The 18,510-nt window shown below is 47.3% G+C and overlaps 1 protein-coding gene across 1 annotated transcript; it reads right to left on the bottom strand.

The window, feature by feature from the left end:
• Positions 1-8: 8 nt before the first annotated feature.
• Positions 9-9,907, bottom strand: LOC307223412 (uncharacterized protein; the record flags this gene model as incomplete). Its single annotated transcript, XM_079989380.1, has 4 exons — positions 9-47; positions 1,084-1,323; positions 3,727-5,933; positions 8,725-9,907. The coding sequence occupies 4 exons, from the start codon at positions 9,905-9,907 to the stop codon at positions 9-11; spliced, it is 3,669 nt and encodes a 1,222-aa protein (XP_079845506.1).
• Between the last annotated feature and the right edge of the window lie 8,603 nt (positions 9,908-18,510).

The following is an 18,510-nucleotide window of genomic DNA, read 5'->3' as shown; positions in this document are numbered from 1 at the left end:
CTCCAGGTTCAAAAAAGGATCAAGAAGACTTTGTAGCTGGAGACTTGCTGCCAGTCAAAACAGGCAATACTAGGCCAGGTGGGAAAATAATCTGACTTTTCATAAGGCAGCTTCTTATGTTTCTGTGGCTCAGTCAGAATACGTTTACTTAAAAACAACAACACCGAGAAAGGAGTAGGTCTGCATGAATCTGTCAGCTTCTCTTTTTTCTAGGCTTAAGTTCACTTTCCTGCATTTCTGCTTCACTTTGCAATTCATTTCTTTTAAAAATAATGTTCTCACAAAGTTGTCAACATTTCATTGTGCATTTCTCCAAATATGCACATTTTTGCAAGCAGGTTTTTCTAACAATGCATTTCACCGCTATTGGTGTTTTTATGCATGCTTTCCCCTAATGCCACATTTTCGGCCCTTTTTTTTTTCGGTTGCAGAACTGCAATGCAAAATTCAGAGAATTGCAAATTTTGAAAGTGAGCTGTTTGAGTTTGCATATCATTTCAGAAAATGTGAACTTGGTAGGCTCGCATTAAAATATAAACAGAGCCATATTTATTCCTGATCCGTACGGATCCTTATACTTGGAATAGTCAAGTACTTTTGTGGGGAAGCACCCTGAGATGACAAATGCAAATTTGGAAAATCAGGGAGTGTCTGAAAAACTGTGAGAATAGCGCAGTAAAGAAGGATGGTTTCAGATAAGTGGATTCTGACAAAGGTAGATAGGAGACAAAATCTCCACCACCTTCAAATGCAGCAATTAAAAGAAAAAAGGTGTAGGAAACTGCTGGCCCTGCAGAGGCTGCTGAACCAATCTCTCTCTCTCTCTCTCTCTCTCTCTCTCTCTCTCTCTCTCTCTCTCGTAACCTACCCTGGAATGCTATAGTGAAGGACAGGTATGTGAGAGAAATAAAATAAATAAGCAAACTGTAGCCCTCCAGTTGTTATTGGACTTCAGCTTCCATCAGCCCCAGCCAGCATGGCCGGCAGTCTGAAATGAGTAGAAGTCCAGCAACAACTATAGATTCCCAACCCCTGGCGCCACTTCCTCAGTTTTAATAAAACCACACAGAGATGGGCTCTTACTCTGACAAGGCCATATTCGTACTTGACCATGGTGATGTTGGAGCCATAGACAGAGATGGTGACCTGGCTGACGAAAGAGAACCGGGAGTTCTTCTGGCTCTTGGTGTAGATATGGAAGAAAGGTAGAGCCGAAGTGGGTTGGCAGATCTTAACCACGGTGTAAGTGCAGGTACCTTGGAAATCGTAGCTGCGTCCGTCAAAGGTGTGGTAGTGGGGTTGTCCAGAGGCCCAGCAGATTGACTGGGCGGGCGAAACAGACACACACTTGGGGACACCATTCACAACTTTACAGGTTGTCCCTCTCTTGCAGTGAATTGTGCGGCATGCTTGTGCTGCTACTGGCACACATTTGGGCCGTCCATTTATAACTTGACATACAGTTCCCCTTTGGCAATGGGTACTATGGCAGGAGCTCGGCAGAGGGACGCACTGGGGCCAGGCATTCACAATCTGACAGACAGTCCCCACACTGCAGCGGAATTTGTCACAGGAAGGTGGGTTGTGCACACATTGGGGGAATCCATTAACAAGCCGACACACAGTCCCCACTTGACAATGTACAGAAGCGCAAGAAGGTGCTGCTGCTGGAACACATGTTGGCCGGCCATGTGCAATCTGGCACACCATTCCCTGTGTACAGCGAGTTTTGTTACAGGAAGACAGAATGGGTACACAAGTTGGCAAGCCACTGATGACCTCACAAACAGTCCCTCTTTGACAATTTGCTCTGTCGCAGGATGGTGGGACAGCAACACATCTGGGCCAGTAGTCCACAATTTTACAAACTGTCCCATCTTGGCAATGGAAGTGGTCACAGGAAGGAGGGCTCGGAACACATTGGGGCCAACCGGAAATCATGTGACACACTGTCCCTGCACTGCAACTGAATTTTGCACAGGAAAGTGGGCTGGGAACACATTGGGGCCCACCAAAAACCTTTTGACACACAGTCCCGACGTTGCAGCTGACATTTCCACAGGAGGGTGGGATGGGAACACATGTGGGCCAACCAGAAACAATTTGACACACAGTCCCTGCACTGCAGCTAAATTGGTCACAGGAGGGTGAGATTGTAACACATCTGGGCCAACCATAAGCCATTTGACACACAGTCCCTGCACTGCAGCTGACATTTCCACAAAATTGTGAACTGGAATGGGGGACACATTTGGGCCAACCACTACTGATCTCACATACAGTCCCTTCTTTGCAATGGAACTTGTCACAGGAAGGCGAGATGGAAATACACCTTGGATGCCCTTCATATATCTCACACACAGTCCCTGCATGACAGCTGATTTTTTCACAAGCAGGTGGGCTCATACGGGGAACACATTTGGGCCAACCACTGCTGATTTCACAAACTGTCCCTTCCTTGCAATGAAAATTGTCACAGGAAGGTGAGATGGAAATACATCTTGGATGCCCTTCATATATCTCACACTTGGTCCCTGCACTGCAGCTGAATTTTTCACAGGAAGCTGGGTTGGAATGGGGAACGCATGTGGGCCAACCACTACTGATCTCACATACAGTCCCTTCTTTGCAGTGGAACTTGTCACAGGAAGGCGATATGGAAATACATCTTGGATGCCCTTCGTATATCTCACACTTGGTCCCTGCACTGCAGCTGAATTTTTCACAGGAGGACAAGCTGGGACGGGGAACACATTTAGGCCAACCACTACTGATTTCACAAACTGTCCCTTCTTTGCAATGGAACTTGTCACAGGAAGGCGAGACGGAAATACATCTTGGATGCCCTTCGTATATCTCACACTTGGTCCCTGCACTGCAGCTGACTTTTTCACAGGATGACAAGCTGGAACGGGGAACACATGTGGGCCAACCACTACTGATTTCACAAACTGTCCCTTCTTTGCAATGGAACTTGTCACAGGAAGGTGAGACGGAAATACATCTTGGATGCCCTTCGTATATCTCACACTTGGTCCCTGCACTGCAGCTGAATTTTTCACAGGATGACAAGCTGGAACGGGGAACACATTTAGGCCAACCACTACTGATTTCACAAACTGTCCCTTCTTTGCAATGGAACTTGTCACAGGAAGGTGAGACGGAAATACATCTTGGATGCCCTTCGTATATCTCACACTTGGTCCCTGCACTGCAGCTGATTTTTTCACAAGAGGACAAGCTGGAACGTGGAACACATTTAGGCCAACCACTACTGACTTCACAAACTGTCCCTTCTTTGCAATGGAACTTGTCACAGGAAGGTGAGACGGAAATACATCTTGGATGCCCTTCATATATCTCACACTTGGTCCCTGCACTGCAGCTGAATTTTTCACAAGAGGACAAGCTTTGACGGGGAACACATTTGGGCCAACCACTACTGATTTCACATACATTCCCTTCTTTGCAATGGAACTTGTCACAGGAAGGTGAGATGGAAATACATCTTGGATGCCCTTCATATATCTCACACTTGGTCCCTGCACTGCAGCTGACTTTTTCACAGGATGAGAAGCTGGAACGGGGAACACATGTGGGCCAACCGCTACTGATTTCACAAACTGTCCCTTCTTTGCAATGGAACTTGTCACAGGAAGGCGAGATGGAAATACATCTTGGATGCCCTTCATATATCTCACACTTGGTCCCTGCACTGCAGCTGACTTTTTCACAGGATGACAAGCTGGAACGGGGAACGCATGTGGGCCAACCGCTACTGATTTCACAAACTGTCCCTTCTTTGCAATGGAACTTGTCACAGGAAGGCGAGATGGAAATACATCTTGGATGCCCTTCATATATCTCACACTTGGTCCCTGCACTGCAGCTGACTTTTTCACAGGATGACAAGCTGGAACGGGGAACGCATGTGGGCCAACCGCTACTGATTTCACAAACTGTCCCTTCTTTGCAATGGAACTTGTCACAGGAAGGCGAGATGGAAATACATCTTGGATGCCCTTCATATATCTCACACTTGGTCCCTGCACTGCAGCTGACTTTTTCACAGGATGACAAGCTGGAACGGGGAACGCATGTGGGCCAACCGCTACTGATTTCACAAACTGTCCCTTCTTTGCAATGGAACTTGTCACAGGAAGGCGAGACGGAAATACATCTTGGATGCCCTTCATATATCTCACACTTGGTCCCTGCACTGCAGCTGAATTTTTCACAGGATGACAAGCTGGAACGGGGAACGCATGTGGGCCAACCGCTACTGATTTCACAAACTGTCCCTTCTTTGCAATGGAACTTGTCACAGGAAGGCGAGACGGAAATACATCTTGGATGCCCTTCATATATCTCACACTTGGTCCCTGCACTGCAGCTGACTTTTTCACAGGATGACAAGCTGGAACGGGGAACGCATGTGGGCCAACCGCTACTGATATCACAAACTGTCCCTTCTTTGCAATGGAACTTGTCACAGGAAGGCGAGATGGAAATACATCTTGGATGCCCTTCATATATCTCACACTTGGTCCCTGCACTGCAGCTGAATTTTTCACAGGATGACAAGCTGGGGCGGGGAACACATTTGGGCCAACCACTACTGATTTCACAAACTGTCCCTTCTTTGCAATGGAACTTGTCACAAGAAGGCGAGACGGAAATACACCTTGGATGCCCTTCATATATCTCACACACAGTTCCTGTATTGCAGGTGAATTTTTCACACGAGTTTCTAATGGGAATGCAGGTGGGCCAGTCATCAACTAATTTACAAAGTGTTCCTTCTTTGCACTGGATTTTGTCACAAGAGGCTGGGATTGGAACACACATTGGCCAACCATCTATAATTTCACAAGTAGTCCCATCCCTGCAGCCGAGTTTGTCACAAGTGGGTGGGATAGGCACACACTGAGGCCAACGATCAACCATTTTACAAGTTGTCCCCACACTGCAATGGATTTTGTCACAGGACGGTTGGATTGCTGTGCACTGGGGCCAGCCTTGGATCATTTTACAAATGGTCCCTTGTCTACAGTAGACGTTTTCACAGGAGTGAGGGGCTGGAACACATTCTGGCCATCCGTTAACTGTTTTACAGATGGTTCCCACTTTACATTGCAACTTGTCACAGGTGGGAGGGATGGGAATGCATTTGGGCCTTCCGTCAATGAATTTGCAAACAGTCCCCTCTGCGCATTTTGTTTTCTGACATGAAGATGGCAAAGGCACACACGTGGGCCAGTTATGCACTATTTCACATACAGTTCCTTGTCTGCATTTATATCTGTCACAGGAAAGCGGGATGGGTATGCATGTTGGCTTGCCATCAACCATTTCACACACGGCCTCTTCTGTGCAAACAAAGGACGCACACGACGTTGGTTTATCTGGGATGCACGTCGGCCAGCCATTGACAATATCACACACTGTTCCCGTTTTGCATTTAGTATTCTCACAGGAGTGCGGCAGGGGCACGCAGCTGGGCCACCCGTTCACCATTTCGCAGACATTTCCCACTGCGCACTGGATTTTGTCACAGGATATTACGGTGGGCACACACTGGGGCATGCCATCGGTGATCTCACAGATTGTCCCTTCTTTGCAGTGAATCGTGCCACAGGAAGGGGCAATGGGCACGCATGCGGGAATCCCATTAGCTGTCTTACATACTGTCCCCTGCTTGCAGTGAACTTTGTCACAGGACGGTAGGACAGGTACACACCTGGGCAAGTTGTTCACAGTCTTGCATTCAGTGCCAGCCACACAATTTAAATTGGCACAGGATGGCCCTGGGACACACTTAGGCCAACCATCCACAATATTACACACAGTCCCTTGCTCACAGACAGTATGCAGGCAGGATGGGGGCAATCGGACACACGTCGGGTAGCCATCGATCACTTCACACATGGCCCCTTTATCACAAAGAAGGACACCGCATGATGCTGTTACCGGGACACATTTAGGCTGACCATGGACAACCTCGCATTCAGTTCCAACTTCACATTGGACTTTGTGGCAGGAAGGCTGGTGGGGCACACACTGGGGCCAGCCATTGATGAGGCTGCACACTGTTCCCGACTTGCATTGAGTATTCTCACAGGATGCCGGTGCTGGGATACATTTAGGGAAGCCATCAGCTAGGTCACATATTGACCCTTCTTGGCACTGGACTTGATGACAAGATGGTGGGTGAGGGACACACCTGGCATGGCCCTCTACTATCTTGCACACTGTCCCCTCTTGGCATTGGATGGTATTGCAGGTCTGAGGTTCTGGGACGCATTGTGGCTGATTGTGCGTAATGCTGCATACGTATCCCTTTCCACAACTCGTTCCACTGCAGGGGATGGGATGAGGGCTCAGTGGAGGCAGGGCTGCTAGAAAACACAAAGAATCACTGAGGGTAAATGGAAGAGCTATCAGTACAGAAATATCTTGGAAGGCCCAGAAAGACATGAAAGAGAAAAGGAAATAATAGGCTATGAAATAACGCCCTGTTCCGCAGAATCTCAAAGCCTGTCCCCCACCACCAACCATTTCTGTACATCATGGGTGAGGAACCTGTGGCCTTCCAGATGTTGTTGGGCATCAGCTTCCATCAGCCCAAGCCAAGCATGACTGATGGAAAGGGATCATGGGACTGCAGGTTTCTTCATATAGCACTGTCCTCCCTTCTTTCCTCCTACCTGTGCACTCAGCTAATCAGAGAAGGCTCTTTGTGTTCAGCCCTAAGGAGAAGTAGGTCATGTAAGTACAAAAGCACATAGAAACACAGCAAGCGGCCTCCTACAAAGTCAGGCCATTGGCCCTACAAGCTCAGCATTGTCCACACTGATTGGATGTGGCTCTGCAAAAGTTTCAGATAGGGAGTCTTTCCCAGCCTTACCAGGAGAAACCAAGGATTGAGCCTGGGACCTTCTGCATGCAAAGCAGTTCTTCAAGCACTTCTTCTTTGCCTTTGCCTTACACTTTTGGTGCCCCTCACTCCCTTGCTAGCTGGCTGATCAGCTGGAACTGTTGCTTGCAGAAGGTGGTCAGTTCTAGACCATTTGCAGGTTGTGTCTATGTTCCAGGCTCAGTCCTTGGCACCTCTGTTTACAAGAGTCAGGTAACAGGAGTTGGGTAGGGCCCTGCAGCTCTGCTGCCAAGGAAAGCAGATTGTTCTGGACTAGGTGAGCAAATGGTCCGACATGTCATAAGATCACTTCTGTTTCCCTTTTTTGCCAAATTGCGTGATGTACTTGTGCTCTTCAACCTTGGGTCCCCAGCTGTTGTTGAACTACAACTGCCATCATCCAAAGCCGGCTGGGGATGATGAGATATGGGATACAGCAATATCTGGACACCCAAGATGGGAGAACACAGTGCTGCATGACACTATTCTCAGACTTCCATAATTCCCTTACTAAAGCAGTCTAAATGTTCCATAGTAGCAGTTTAATCCTTTGATAACTCACTTATCAGAGAGAATCCAGAAAATGGAATTGCCAATCTATTGCATTCCAGTGCTTTCTGAGTTCCCCATCCACCTTTTTCAGACCTGATTTGCATCAATTTTTAAAATTTAAAATGCAACAGAGTGCACAGGTAATGTTACTGAAGTTTTTCAGGGCTAATGCCCTTTTAATTAGAAATTTCCTTCTTGGGTCTTATGCTTCCTGCTCAGTAGGGACATGGCATTATAGATTTATTTTATTTTGAAAATTTCTAGACTGCTTGATGTGTGTGTGTGTTTAGGCTGTGCACAGTATTCAGTAAAAGTGAACATGTAATAAAATCATTAAGCAAATCATAAGTACATTTAACATTGAATTTCTTAGCTCCTGTTCTCTCAAGGGAGGCAAACTTTGCTCATTGGTTTGCTCTCATTCTTTTTCTTTTCTTTTATTTTTGTCAACTGCAATTTATAAAAAAGAAAGAAGTGAGGAAATGAAGAATCAAAGCCCCTCTGATTAAAACAGGAACTAATTAATTAAGAAGCTTTTAAGAGGCAATTCCTCTCTAATACTACAGTTGGTAGGAGCCACACAGAGGGAACTTCTTCATAAAATTGTAGGGATTTTTACTGAATGAGGCCTCTGAATAAACATTATTGTAGGATCTTGGCCTTGCTGGTGGGCAGGGTCCCCTCCTCCAGCCAGAACTCATTAGAACTCAGCTCTGGCACCTTTCAGGTGGGTGCCATTGCCATTCTAAGAGAATGAGGGAGGCGTTCATGGTGAATTCTGGCACCTCTTTTTCTAGAAAAATAGCATTGCTGGTGGGCTTTGCTAAATTTAGTAACAGCATTAAATACTGCATGGAATGACCATTTTAATCCCTCTTCCAGCAGACTGGGTACAAGCAATGCCTTAGCAGTGCTAAATGGCTCTAGTGCAGAAGCAAACTTTGCCTTAATTGTGCTCAGACTGAAAAAGACACAATATCTCCTGCACCAGAGTCTGGACACTGGTGGTCTTCCAATAGTTGCTGAACTGCAACTCTTGCCATCCCTGTTCATTGGCCATGTAGTTGAGAGTTGGAGTCCAACAACATATGGAAGGCCGCAGCTTCCTTACCTCTGGGATATGGTGATATAGGTTAAGAAGAAGAAATAGATATGGCAGCTGGAGATGACTTTGAGATCTTGGATACATCAGGGGAACTCTGGATGTGCAGCATGTAACAGGAAGGATGGAAAGGAGGAAGGAAGGCAGGACTTACAATGGATGGCAAAGGCCACAGAGCCATAGCTATTGTGTGGGGCGACCCCAATGCTCAGAAGGCTGAAGGTAGACTTGGGGTGTTCTACAAAGTGCATTGCCTGGTGCCCACTGAAGATGAACTCAGTCCAGGAGTAGGAAGTGCCTGGTATGACCCGCCAGTGTGCATAATGCAGTGGTTGCTTGTCTAAGGTAATGCTCTGGCACGTTCTGCTCTCTGCGACAATGAGTCCCAGGTTGTGGAAGCCTTCCTGACCCAGGATGCCGTAGGATTTGGAGTAGTCAGACATTGCAGGGACACCAGAGAGGAAGGGGTCATAGGGAACACCCTCTTTGACCCCTCCTGTGGCGTAGAACAGCACTTGGACACCCACATTGGAAGAGATGTACAGGGGCTTTTGGCCTCTCACTTCAACTGCAATCACCTGCCCATCTTGCAAATGGTGCTTGGCATAATGGCTGCCAGAACGGACTTGGAGGTGTGTTGTCTGGCAAGCAGCCACATAGGCCACATCGTAATTGGTCTGGAAGGGCAGTGGAGCTACCAAGAATTCTTTGCCCCATTTCCGGGTGGGCAGCAGCTGCTCAGAAACATGCTGGCAATTGTCATGTGCCCAAATGCAACTGTGGCCAGACAAGACTACAACCGGCTTGTGAGAGACCACTTTGGTGCCAGAAAGGTCCTGGTGGCTTTGGATCTGGACAGCTTGGTAAGCTTCAAGGGAGACAACGAGCTTGCTTCCTGGCCCATAAGTCACCCCATGGAAAGTCACTTGGCCGGTGACATAGATGAAGACTTGAGTAGGGTCCTGGCTGGATACCACGGAGAACTCCTGGAAGCCCTTGGAAGGCTCTCCAGAAGGTGTCACCACATAGTGAGTATTCCCAAGTAAATACCTGGGGTAGACAACTGTGGTGGCAACTGAGTTGGGTTTGGAGCTAAGTGAGAGGACCGTGACATCATGGGAGGCCCTGACGATGACGGCAGAGTGGAATTTGTTGCTTCCAACCATTTCGACGTTACTTGGCAACTGTACTGGCACGGTCTCACCACGCTTGACAGCAAAGTCCCTCAGGAACTTGGTCTTGTAGACGGCAACAGTGACAGAGGTGCCGTCTTTTAGGCCAGTGACGAAGAGTTTGAAACTGCCATCCTCAAAGCTTTTCTGCAACCCGTTCTGCATGAAGGCTGTTATGAAGTGCTTCCCTTGGGTTCGCCCAGAAACTCTACCTAAAGAGATGAGAGAGGGATGCATTTGCTGAAATAACTGAAAATCAAAATGGCTCTCAAGGCAGTATTCTGCCTCTGAAGGCAGAATCAAGCTGAAGGTTTATATATCCCAGCCTACTGTTCTCACAGTGGCAAACCTGATGCCTATGGGAAGACAGCGAGCTGTACTGTTTTCAGGGGCTGCTAAACCATTTTTATTCTAGCAAGCCTATCCAGGTATGTACCGTATTTTTCGCCCCATAGGACGCACCGGCCCATAGGACGCACCAAGTTTTTTTGGGGGGAAATAAAGAAAAAAAAAATTATTTCCCCCCCAGGCGCTTGTGGGGCCAGCAGCGGGGAGAAGCGCTCTTCTCCTCGCCGCCCGCCTTCAGACCAGGTCCGGGGACAGCAGGAAGACACGCTGCGCCTCCCAGCTGTCCCCGGAGCTTGCGGGGCTGGCAGCGGGGAGGAGCGCTCTTCTCCCCGCCGCCCACCTTCAGATCTGGTCCGGGGACAGCGGGAAGACACGCTGCGCCTCCCAGCTATCCCCGGAGCTTGGGGGGCTGGCAGCGGGGAGAAGCACGCATCTCCCCGCCGCCAGCCTCCAAACCACATCGGGAGACAGTGGGGTGGCGGCGTTCCGCCTCCCCGCTGTCCCCCAACCTTGTGGGGCTGGCGCTGGGGCTCTCCAGGCTTCAGCGAAGGCCTGCATTCGCCCCATAGGACGCACACACATTTCCCCTTCATTTTTGGAGGGGAAAAAGTGCATCCTATAGGGCGAAAAATACGGTAACTGCAACATTTGTAATACTTACTGGTTTTATTTTGTACATTATTATTATTATTTAGACTTACTAGTCACTTGTTACCTAAAGAGCTCAAAGTGACTGTTTTTAGACTGTTTTTAGACTGTTTTTTTTTTCGTAAACAAGTTACAGGTCTTTTGTTCTAGCAAGAGGTATATCAATTTTGTTCAATAAAAAATAGTCAGTGCAACATAGTTTGCAGGTTGCACATGGGCCCCAAAGCACTTTAATCTATAGTTTTCTGTTAGAACACAAAAGTTTATAGCCATGACTATACTTACCACACAGAAGAGCAATCCAGGCCCATAGAAGCAACATTTTGATCATACTTCAGCCTGGAATGTAAAAATATAAAACATCTATTGGAATTCCAGAATAAGCTGTATTCAGCACTAACGTTGGGTTATTCTTGGTTCCATACCCTCCAACATTTCTCCATTGAAAATAGGGCTGTCCCATTTCATAATGATAATTTTACTATTTATACTCCACACATCTTACTGGGTAGCCCCAGCCACTCTGGGCAGTGTCCAACATATATAAAAACATAATAAAACATTGAACATTTTTTTAAAAAAAACCTTCCCTATACAGGATTGCTTTCTGATGGCTCAGGGGTCGGATAACTCCATACCGTCCAACATTTCTCCAGTGAAAATAGGGACATCCTAAGGAAAAGTGGAACATGCTAGGATCAAATCAGAAACTGGGATGGTTTCTCTAAATCATGGACGTTCCTGGAAAATAGGGAAACTTGGAAGGTCTGCAGTTTTTCCACATGGGGGAGCATTTTTGATAATGTTTGCGCCACTGAGGCACAAACTACACCAGTAAGGCTCACTGACCATAATGGGGCTTACGTACTTCTGAGTAAACACAAACAGTATCAGTCAAATCCTGTGTCTGTTTATTCAGAAGTGGCCCCGATGTGTTCCATGAGACTCAGACCCTCCAAGTATTTTCCTGGGACAGTCCCAGATTTACAGAAGCCATCCTTGTTTCTGATTTTAGCCCAGAATGTCCTGCTTTTACTTAGGACATCCCTATTTACATCAAAGAAATGTTGGAGGATATGGTACGGTGTCTCTATTTCATCAGCGAAATGTTGGGAGGGAATAGAGTTATGCAACGCCCAAGTCATGTGAAGGTAGCCCTGCATAGGGAAGGTTTTTTTTTATTAAAAAAATGTCTAACGTTTTATTATGTTTTTATATATCTTGGAAGCCACCCAGAGTGGCTGGGGCAGCCCAGGCTGTATAAATAGAAAAATTCTTATTCTTATTTTTATTATGTACAGTGGTACCTCGGGTTACAGACGCTTCAGGTTACAGACTCTTCAGGTTACAGGCTCTGCTAACCCAGAAATAGTACCTCGGGTTAAGAACTTTGCCTCAGGATGAGAACAGAAATCGTTCAGCAGCGGTGCGGCAGCAGCGGGAGACCCCATTAGCTAAAGTGGAACCTCAGGTTAAGAACAGTTTCAGGTTAAGAATGGACCTCCAGAACGAATTAAGTTCTTAACCTGAGGTACCACTGTAATAGGACATCCCTATTTTCTTTGGAGAAATATTGGAGGAAATGTAGGACTTCCTCCCTAGTAAGAGTGTTTGGGATTGCAGCCTAATACCTTACCTTTTCTGAGATGAGAACAGATACAGAAAAGAAGCTTCCTTAGGCTGTGTATGGACAATCATTTTCTTATGGAAACAGAACGTTTCCCCCCCTTTGCACTACTCTGGCACTGACCCAGAACTATGACTAGCAGCTTCATATATGTGCAAACATAAAGTGGGGGAAGAGGGTTGCTGTAGGGGGAAATAGCCTGTCCATTGCTCCCAATTGTAGCATACCCTCCAACATTTCTCTGATGAAAATAGGGATGTCCTAAGGAAAAGGGGGATCAAATAAGAAACTAGGATGGCTTCTGTAAATCCAAGACAATCTCTAGAAAATAGGGATACAGTGGTACCTTGGGTTACAGGCACTTCAGGTTACAGACTCCACTAACCCAGAAATAGTACCTCGGGTTAAGAACTTTGCTTCAGGATGAGAACAGAAATCGCAGGGCAGTGGTGTGGCGGCAGCAGGAGGCCCCATTAGCTAAAGTGGTACCTTAGGTTAAGAACAGTTTCAGGTTAAGAACGGACCTCCAGAACGAATTAAGTTCTTAACCCAAGGTACCACTGTACTTGGAAGTTCTGTTGTAGTACTTGTGTGGGCCAGGCACCCCTCCCCCCACATCTAGAAAGAACAGACAGAACAACATCACTTGGGGTAAAATCAGGCCAAAACTTTATCGATTCCAGGTGTAAAGGTTTGGCATAGGCATTGGGTATAACAAACACACCTCCAGCCCACCTGCTGGGATATATGTTTTGGGGTCAACCCGAGGCAAAGAGGTCCTATGGCACACATCAAGTAGGAGCCCCCTGCGGCATTGCCACCCTGAAGAGTGCTATGACCCTAACCCCTGCCTGGGCGTCTGGACAGAAGCAAATTCCACTGGATCCCTTCAAGGGGATAACCCTGGAAGACTGGAGGGGCAGGCAGAGGCTGCAACCTCCCATCCACCAAAGAGTAAGTCTTACCCAATGCCTAGCCACCAAAGATGCGACAATTGCACTGAGACGGGCAAAACCAAGGGAAACAGCCAATTAGTCCAATGGACAATTCCTGCCTAGTCTCAGATACAGTGGTACCTCGGGTTACAGACGCTTCGGGTTACAAACTCTGCTAACCAGGAAGTGCTTGCTCCAGGTTAAGAACTTTGCCCCAGGATAAGAATGGAAATCACGCACTAGCAGAGCAGCAGCAGCAGGAGGCCACATTAGCAAACCGCGCCTCAGGTTAAGAACCGTTTCAGGTTAAGAACAGACCTCCGGAACGAATTAAGTTCTTAACCCGAGGTACTACTGTACAACAACCAACAAATATTCCATAGCAAGGTCAAGTACACAGCATGTAAAGCCAAGGCATAGGGAAGTGGGTAGGAGATCTGACGACAGCAGCGTAGTGTGGGTTGTCAGCACCCAGGGCAAGGCAAGTAATTTGCGCCCCCTAACCTGGGGCAAGGCAAGTAATTTGCACCCCTAACCCCTAACCTGCCGCCGCTGCCAGCTTCTTCTTGCTGCTGCCTGGGCTGGGGTATTTACGGTAAGGTAGCCACGGCGGCGACAGCGGGTCTGTGTCAGGTGATCTGAGGTGAGTTGCCACTGGCGCTGCCGCCCAAACGACGCCGCTTGCCCGGAGGAGGAGGGCAGAGAGGCGAGGAAAATGCAACATGGCCCAGCAGCTGCAGCAGCGGCGGCGGCGGCGGGGCTGTGAGGAGGGGCTGCCTGGCACGCCCTCCGCGGCCCTGATGCGCGGGGACTGCGATGAGCGCTGAGAGCCGCTGCCTGCCGGATGCCTTCAGCCCGGACGCGCGCACAGCTCGTCTGTTCCGCGAGACATGGGGCTCTGCTACAGCCTGCGCCCGAGGCTCTTCGGTGACTCCGGAGGCGGCGAGCGCCCCCCCCAGATGTTGCGCCCGGTGCGGCCGGCCCCCCTGCACCCCCACGCTACGCCACTGTCTGACGAGGAACTGCACGAGGAGGTGGATGCTGGCTGCCAATATATACCCCAGAGGCAGATCAGAGTGAAGCCTACTGTCTTCGTCCAATCTGGATGGAGCTAGCCAAGCAGTCTGCTTGTGATTGACCAATTTGTGGGCAGGCTATGATCCACTTCTCTGACTGGTGCAAGGTCCATTTTGGGGTCGCACCAGCCGGGGACCCCCCCCCCCGCAATAGGCTGCTCCTGATCTGATCCTGATGCAGGAAGGCACCATCTTGCAATGTTGCCTAACCAACAAGGGCAAGGGGTCTTCCCCACGTCTCATGCAAGTCAGTGAAGGGATGAGATTGGCTGGATCAGATTTTAAGTAGCTTCTGGTCAAGTCAATTTTACCATCGCAGAAAAAGGATGGGAGGGAGGAATGCTATTGACTATGTTGGAGTGAAGAAGCTCATGCTTTTCCAAGTTATTAACAATTTACAAATGAGAGCAAGTTCTTTGGAGATATATGGTATGCTTTTAAAGTGCTACATGTACATGAGTAAATCTACACCATCTTACTTCACTGTATTAAAAAAATTGTAAAGAAAAAAATATGAAGCATTTTTAAATGCTATAGGGATGGTTTGTGTGTTGTGTAGTTTGTTTGTTTGTGTGTGTGTTTGTGTGTGTGTGACTAGTGATATAGATTAGAAGTGTGCATCAGGTTCAGATGAATCCAACATCCTGAGCCACATCAATCTGATTCAGAGGGATTTGAGAGGCATCCAAGCTAAAGCAACTTCCCTTTGATTCACACCAAACAATCTGGATCATCCTGAAGCCTCACAAACCATTCAGAGTTTCGGAGGCAACGGGAGAGGCAAACCGTGTGCCAGCAAAAGTGACAATGTTTCTCCTCAAACTTTCCATATAAGGGAAAAAAAAACCTAGGATGGGACAAACGCAGAGGGAGAGAGATTAGTGGTGTACTTTTGTGACTGACAGCTTTGGCTTCCAACTGGAGAATAGTTTACTCAGGGGCTCTCCTTTTTACTTTTGATCACAGAGCGAAGGGAATTTGAACAAGGTTGCTCCTATACCAGCTGCTGCCTGTTCAGCAGGGGACTACAGCTGACAACTCCCCGAGTAGGCATGTGAAGTCCACCAAGTCCGAAAAACCTAAGTCAATCCAACCAAGCACGTTTCCCCTGGTTGCTTGGTAGAGCAGAGGGTAAGGCATCCCTTCCTGCTAAAGGCAGTGGACAACCTTGGCATCTCAAATTTCAGCAGTGCTCTGTGTGACACCAAAATTCACCCCCCCGCCTTTTCCATTCAACATCACAGTTGCAGCACCCCCTGTCGAGCCACTGAGGCTCCATGCCCAGTGTGACCGAATGGTTGGGCTCTCTTAAAGTTGCCTCTTTTAATGATGATGCCTTTTCAGTAGCTTTGAGTAACTGTGCCACTGGCTCAATGCATGCATAAAACCCCAGATTCAATCCTAGCAACCTATGGAGTCAGGCCATTGGATCAGCTAGCTCTGTAATGTCTACACTGACTGACAGAGGCTCTCCAGACGGAGGTCTTTCCCAGTCCTACCTAGAGATGCTAGGATTGGCCCTGGGGCAATCTACATACAAAGCAGATGTCCTACCAGTGAGTCACAACCCTTCTCCAAGTAGTGCTGAGAATGGCTGGAACTCTGGAGAGCCACTGCCAGTCAGTGTCGGAAGTACAGAGGTAGGTGGACCAGTTTGCTCTGCCTTGGTATAGGGCAGCTTCCTATGTTTCGAATAAACAACTAGGGAAGCATAACTGGTGAGGGAAAGAACTGGCCATGCCACCTTTCTCCTGCAGCATAATGGAAAGCCCAGCGGCGAGCTAGGCTGCCCGCTCTGAACCAAAGAGTGAGAAGGTCACATCCTGTTTTACTGAAAGAATATACCGTATTTTTTGCTCCATAGGCACTCTTTTCCTCCTAAAAAGTAAGGGGAAATTTCTGTGTGTCTTATGGAGCGAATGTGTGGTCCCTGGAGCCAAATTGCCCAGGGAAGAAAAGCAGATCATGCCCTTTTTTTTTGGAAAGAGGGAAGTGGGTGTTGAAACAAAGCCGATGATCGTTTGCCGATTGGGGAGAGAGATAAGGGACGCTAGAGATAAAGGAGGCTGCCTGGGAGGGGGGAGGTAAAGACAGCAAACTTGCAAAGGGGGGAAATAGGAAGACTAAAGCAATAAGGAGAGAAATTTGAAGAAAAGGAGGAGCAAAAAACTGCTCCAGCTAAGGTAAAGACACTAAGGCAAACAAGAGGGAAGAGAGTGTTGAAAGGAAACAGCTGATCGGTGGGATCAGGAGAGAGATAAGGGAGGCTAGCAGAGGCTGCCTAGGAGGGGGGATGTAAAAGCCCATGGATCCTCAGGATTTTTACATTGGGTCACACCAAATTCACCCCAAATTCACCATCAGATCATATAGCATGTCCATGGCTACAGCCTGCACCAAAAAAATCACACTTCCACTGTTTCCTGGGGCTGCAATGGTGCAAAAACGTAGTTACAAAGCACGGATCCACATGGATTCTCAGGATTTTTGCATTGGGTCACCCCAAATTCACCGTCAGATCACATGTCTGTGGCCACAGCATGAACCACAAAAATCATACATCCACTGTTTCGTTCAGAATATTTTTTTTTCTTGTTTTCCTCCTCTAAAAACTAGGTGCGTCTTATGGTCAGGTGTGTCTTATGTACTGAAAAATACGGTAGGTGAAGGGGTACTTTGAGGGACTTTCAAGAAGACAAGTAGGGTTTTAGGGTTGCAACAAACACACCAGGGTTGGTGTTCAGCACCGTTGCATGGGGAAAAGTACAGCCGTACCTTGGATCCCGAACATCGCAAACCCGGAAGTGAGTGTTCTTTGCGAATGTTCTTTGGAACCCGAACTTCCAGTGTGGCTTCTGCAGCTTCCAATTGAGTGCAGGAAGCTCCTGCAGCCAATTGGAATTCGCGCCTTGGTTGTCAAATGTTTTTAGAAGTCGACCGGACTTCTGGAACGGATTCTGTTCAACAACCAAGGTATGACCATACTGCAAATTTCTCACTGAAGAGGGACAGAGAATCCCTTTTAAAAACACCCCACATTTCAAAGGCTCAGAATGTAAGATGTCCACAAGTGTCCATCTCATATTTTCTCAAAAGGGTGTTAATCACCCATTCCATCAAGGATGAAACACTTAAAAGTTTCTTTCTGTTGTGCAGGTTATTCACTTAATGGTACCTCTACGGTGTATGCATACAAACTGGCCACCAAACCAAAGCAATGAGGGAGCAAATTTTTTTGGCTCCTCCAAATCGTCCTGTGCCCATCCTTCGGAAATTTGGCAGATTTCTTATCTGGGGGCACCTCTATGACATATGCCTCTTTCATGCAAATTGGTCACAAAACACTGATTAAGCGAACTAAGCAAAGATTAAGTGAATAGTGTATTTTTAAACCACCCTGAAACTATAAAGGCTGCCCTTGCAGGAAAAATACAGCAGAACATCTCCTGAAATTCCATCTAGTTCGGCCACTAAATAGAAAAGTTATAGACGGCCCCTAATTTTTTTAAAAAAAGAAAGCTAAATGCAATTGTTTCAGCAGCTTTAATTTCTGCAATTTTACTGCATACAATAGTTATCTATTTATAATTCTATCGTGAAATTGCTCTGTGATGCTTCTTAGGAAGCAATTCACAAATGAAATAAATATTAATATTAAAATGTACTTTTAACAAAATTGTACAATAAGGTTTGGAAAAATTTGTGGTCTGATTGGTAGTTGCATTCCAACCTGCATATAATCTTAGAACTAGTGAATTAGATTGGTTTGCTTTAAAATGTGAACCAAATGTATTTCTCCTCCTTCCCTCCACCCCCCCCCCTTATGAGATCTGTTCCTTCCTACCTTGGTTGACTTAGTCTTCCCAGTCTTGGTTTACCTCATTCCTAGCTCCTGTCTGAGATCCTGGTCTCAAAATCTTGGTTTTCTAGCCTCTGTGATCCGGATTCTAGCCAATGGGGTGAAGGGACACTCCTTTCTGACACCCTTCAGCACTATTCTAATTGTCACTTGCCTATTGGATGCCGGAGAGCAAGGAAGGCGGGATCTTTCTTTTGCACAGTTCCCTTGGGAACCAAAGATGAAATGGTACCGGTAATTCCAACAGCTGCCATATGGGGGCAGCCCTGTGCCCA

Source organism: Podarcis cretensis, assembly GCF_951804945.1.
Source record: "Podarcis cretensis genome assembly, chromosome: 8".
In the NCBI taxonomy this organism is placed as follows: Eukaryota; Metazoa; Chordata; class Lepidosauria; order Squamata; family Lacertidae; genus Podarcis; species Podarcis cretensis.
The sequence above is the reverse complement of the archived record's forward strand: the minus strand, read 5'-3'. Positions and strand labels throughout refer to the sequence as shown.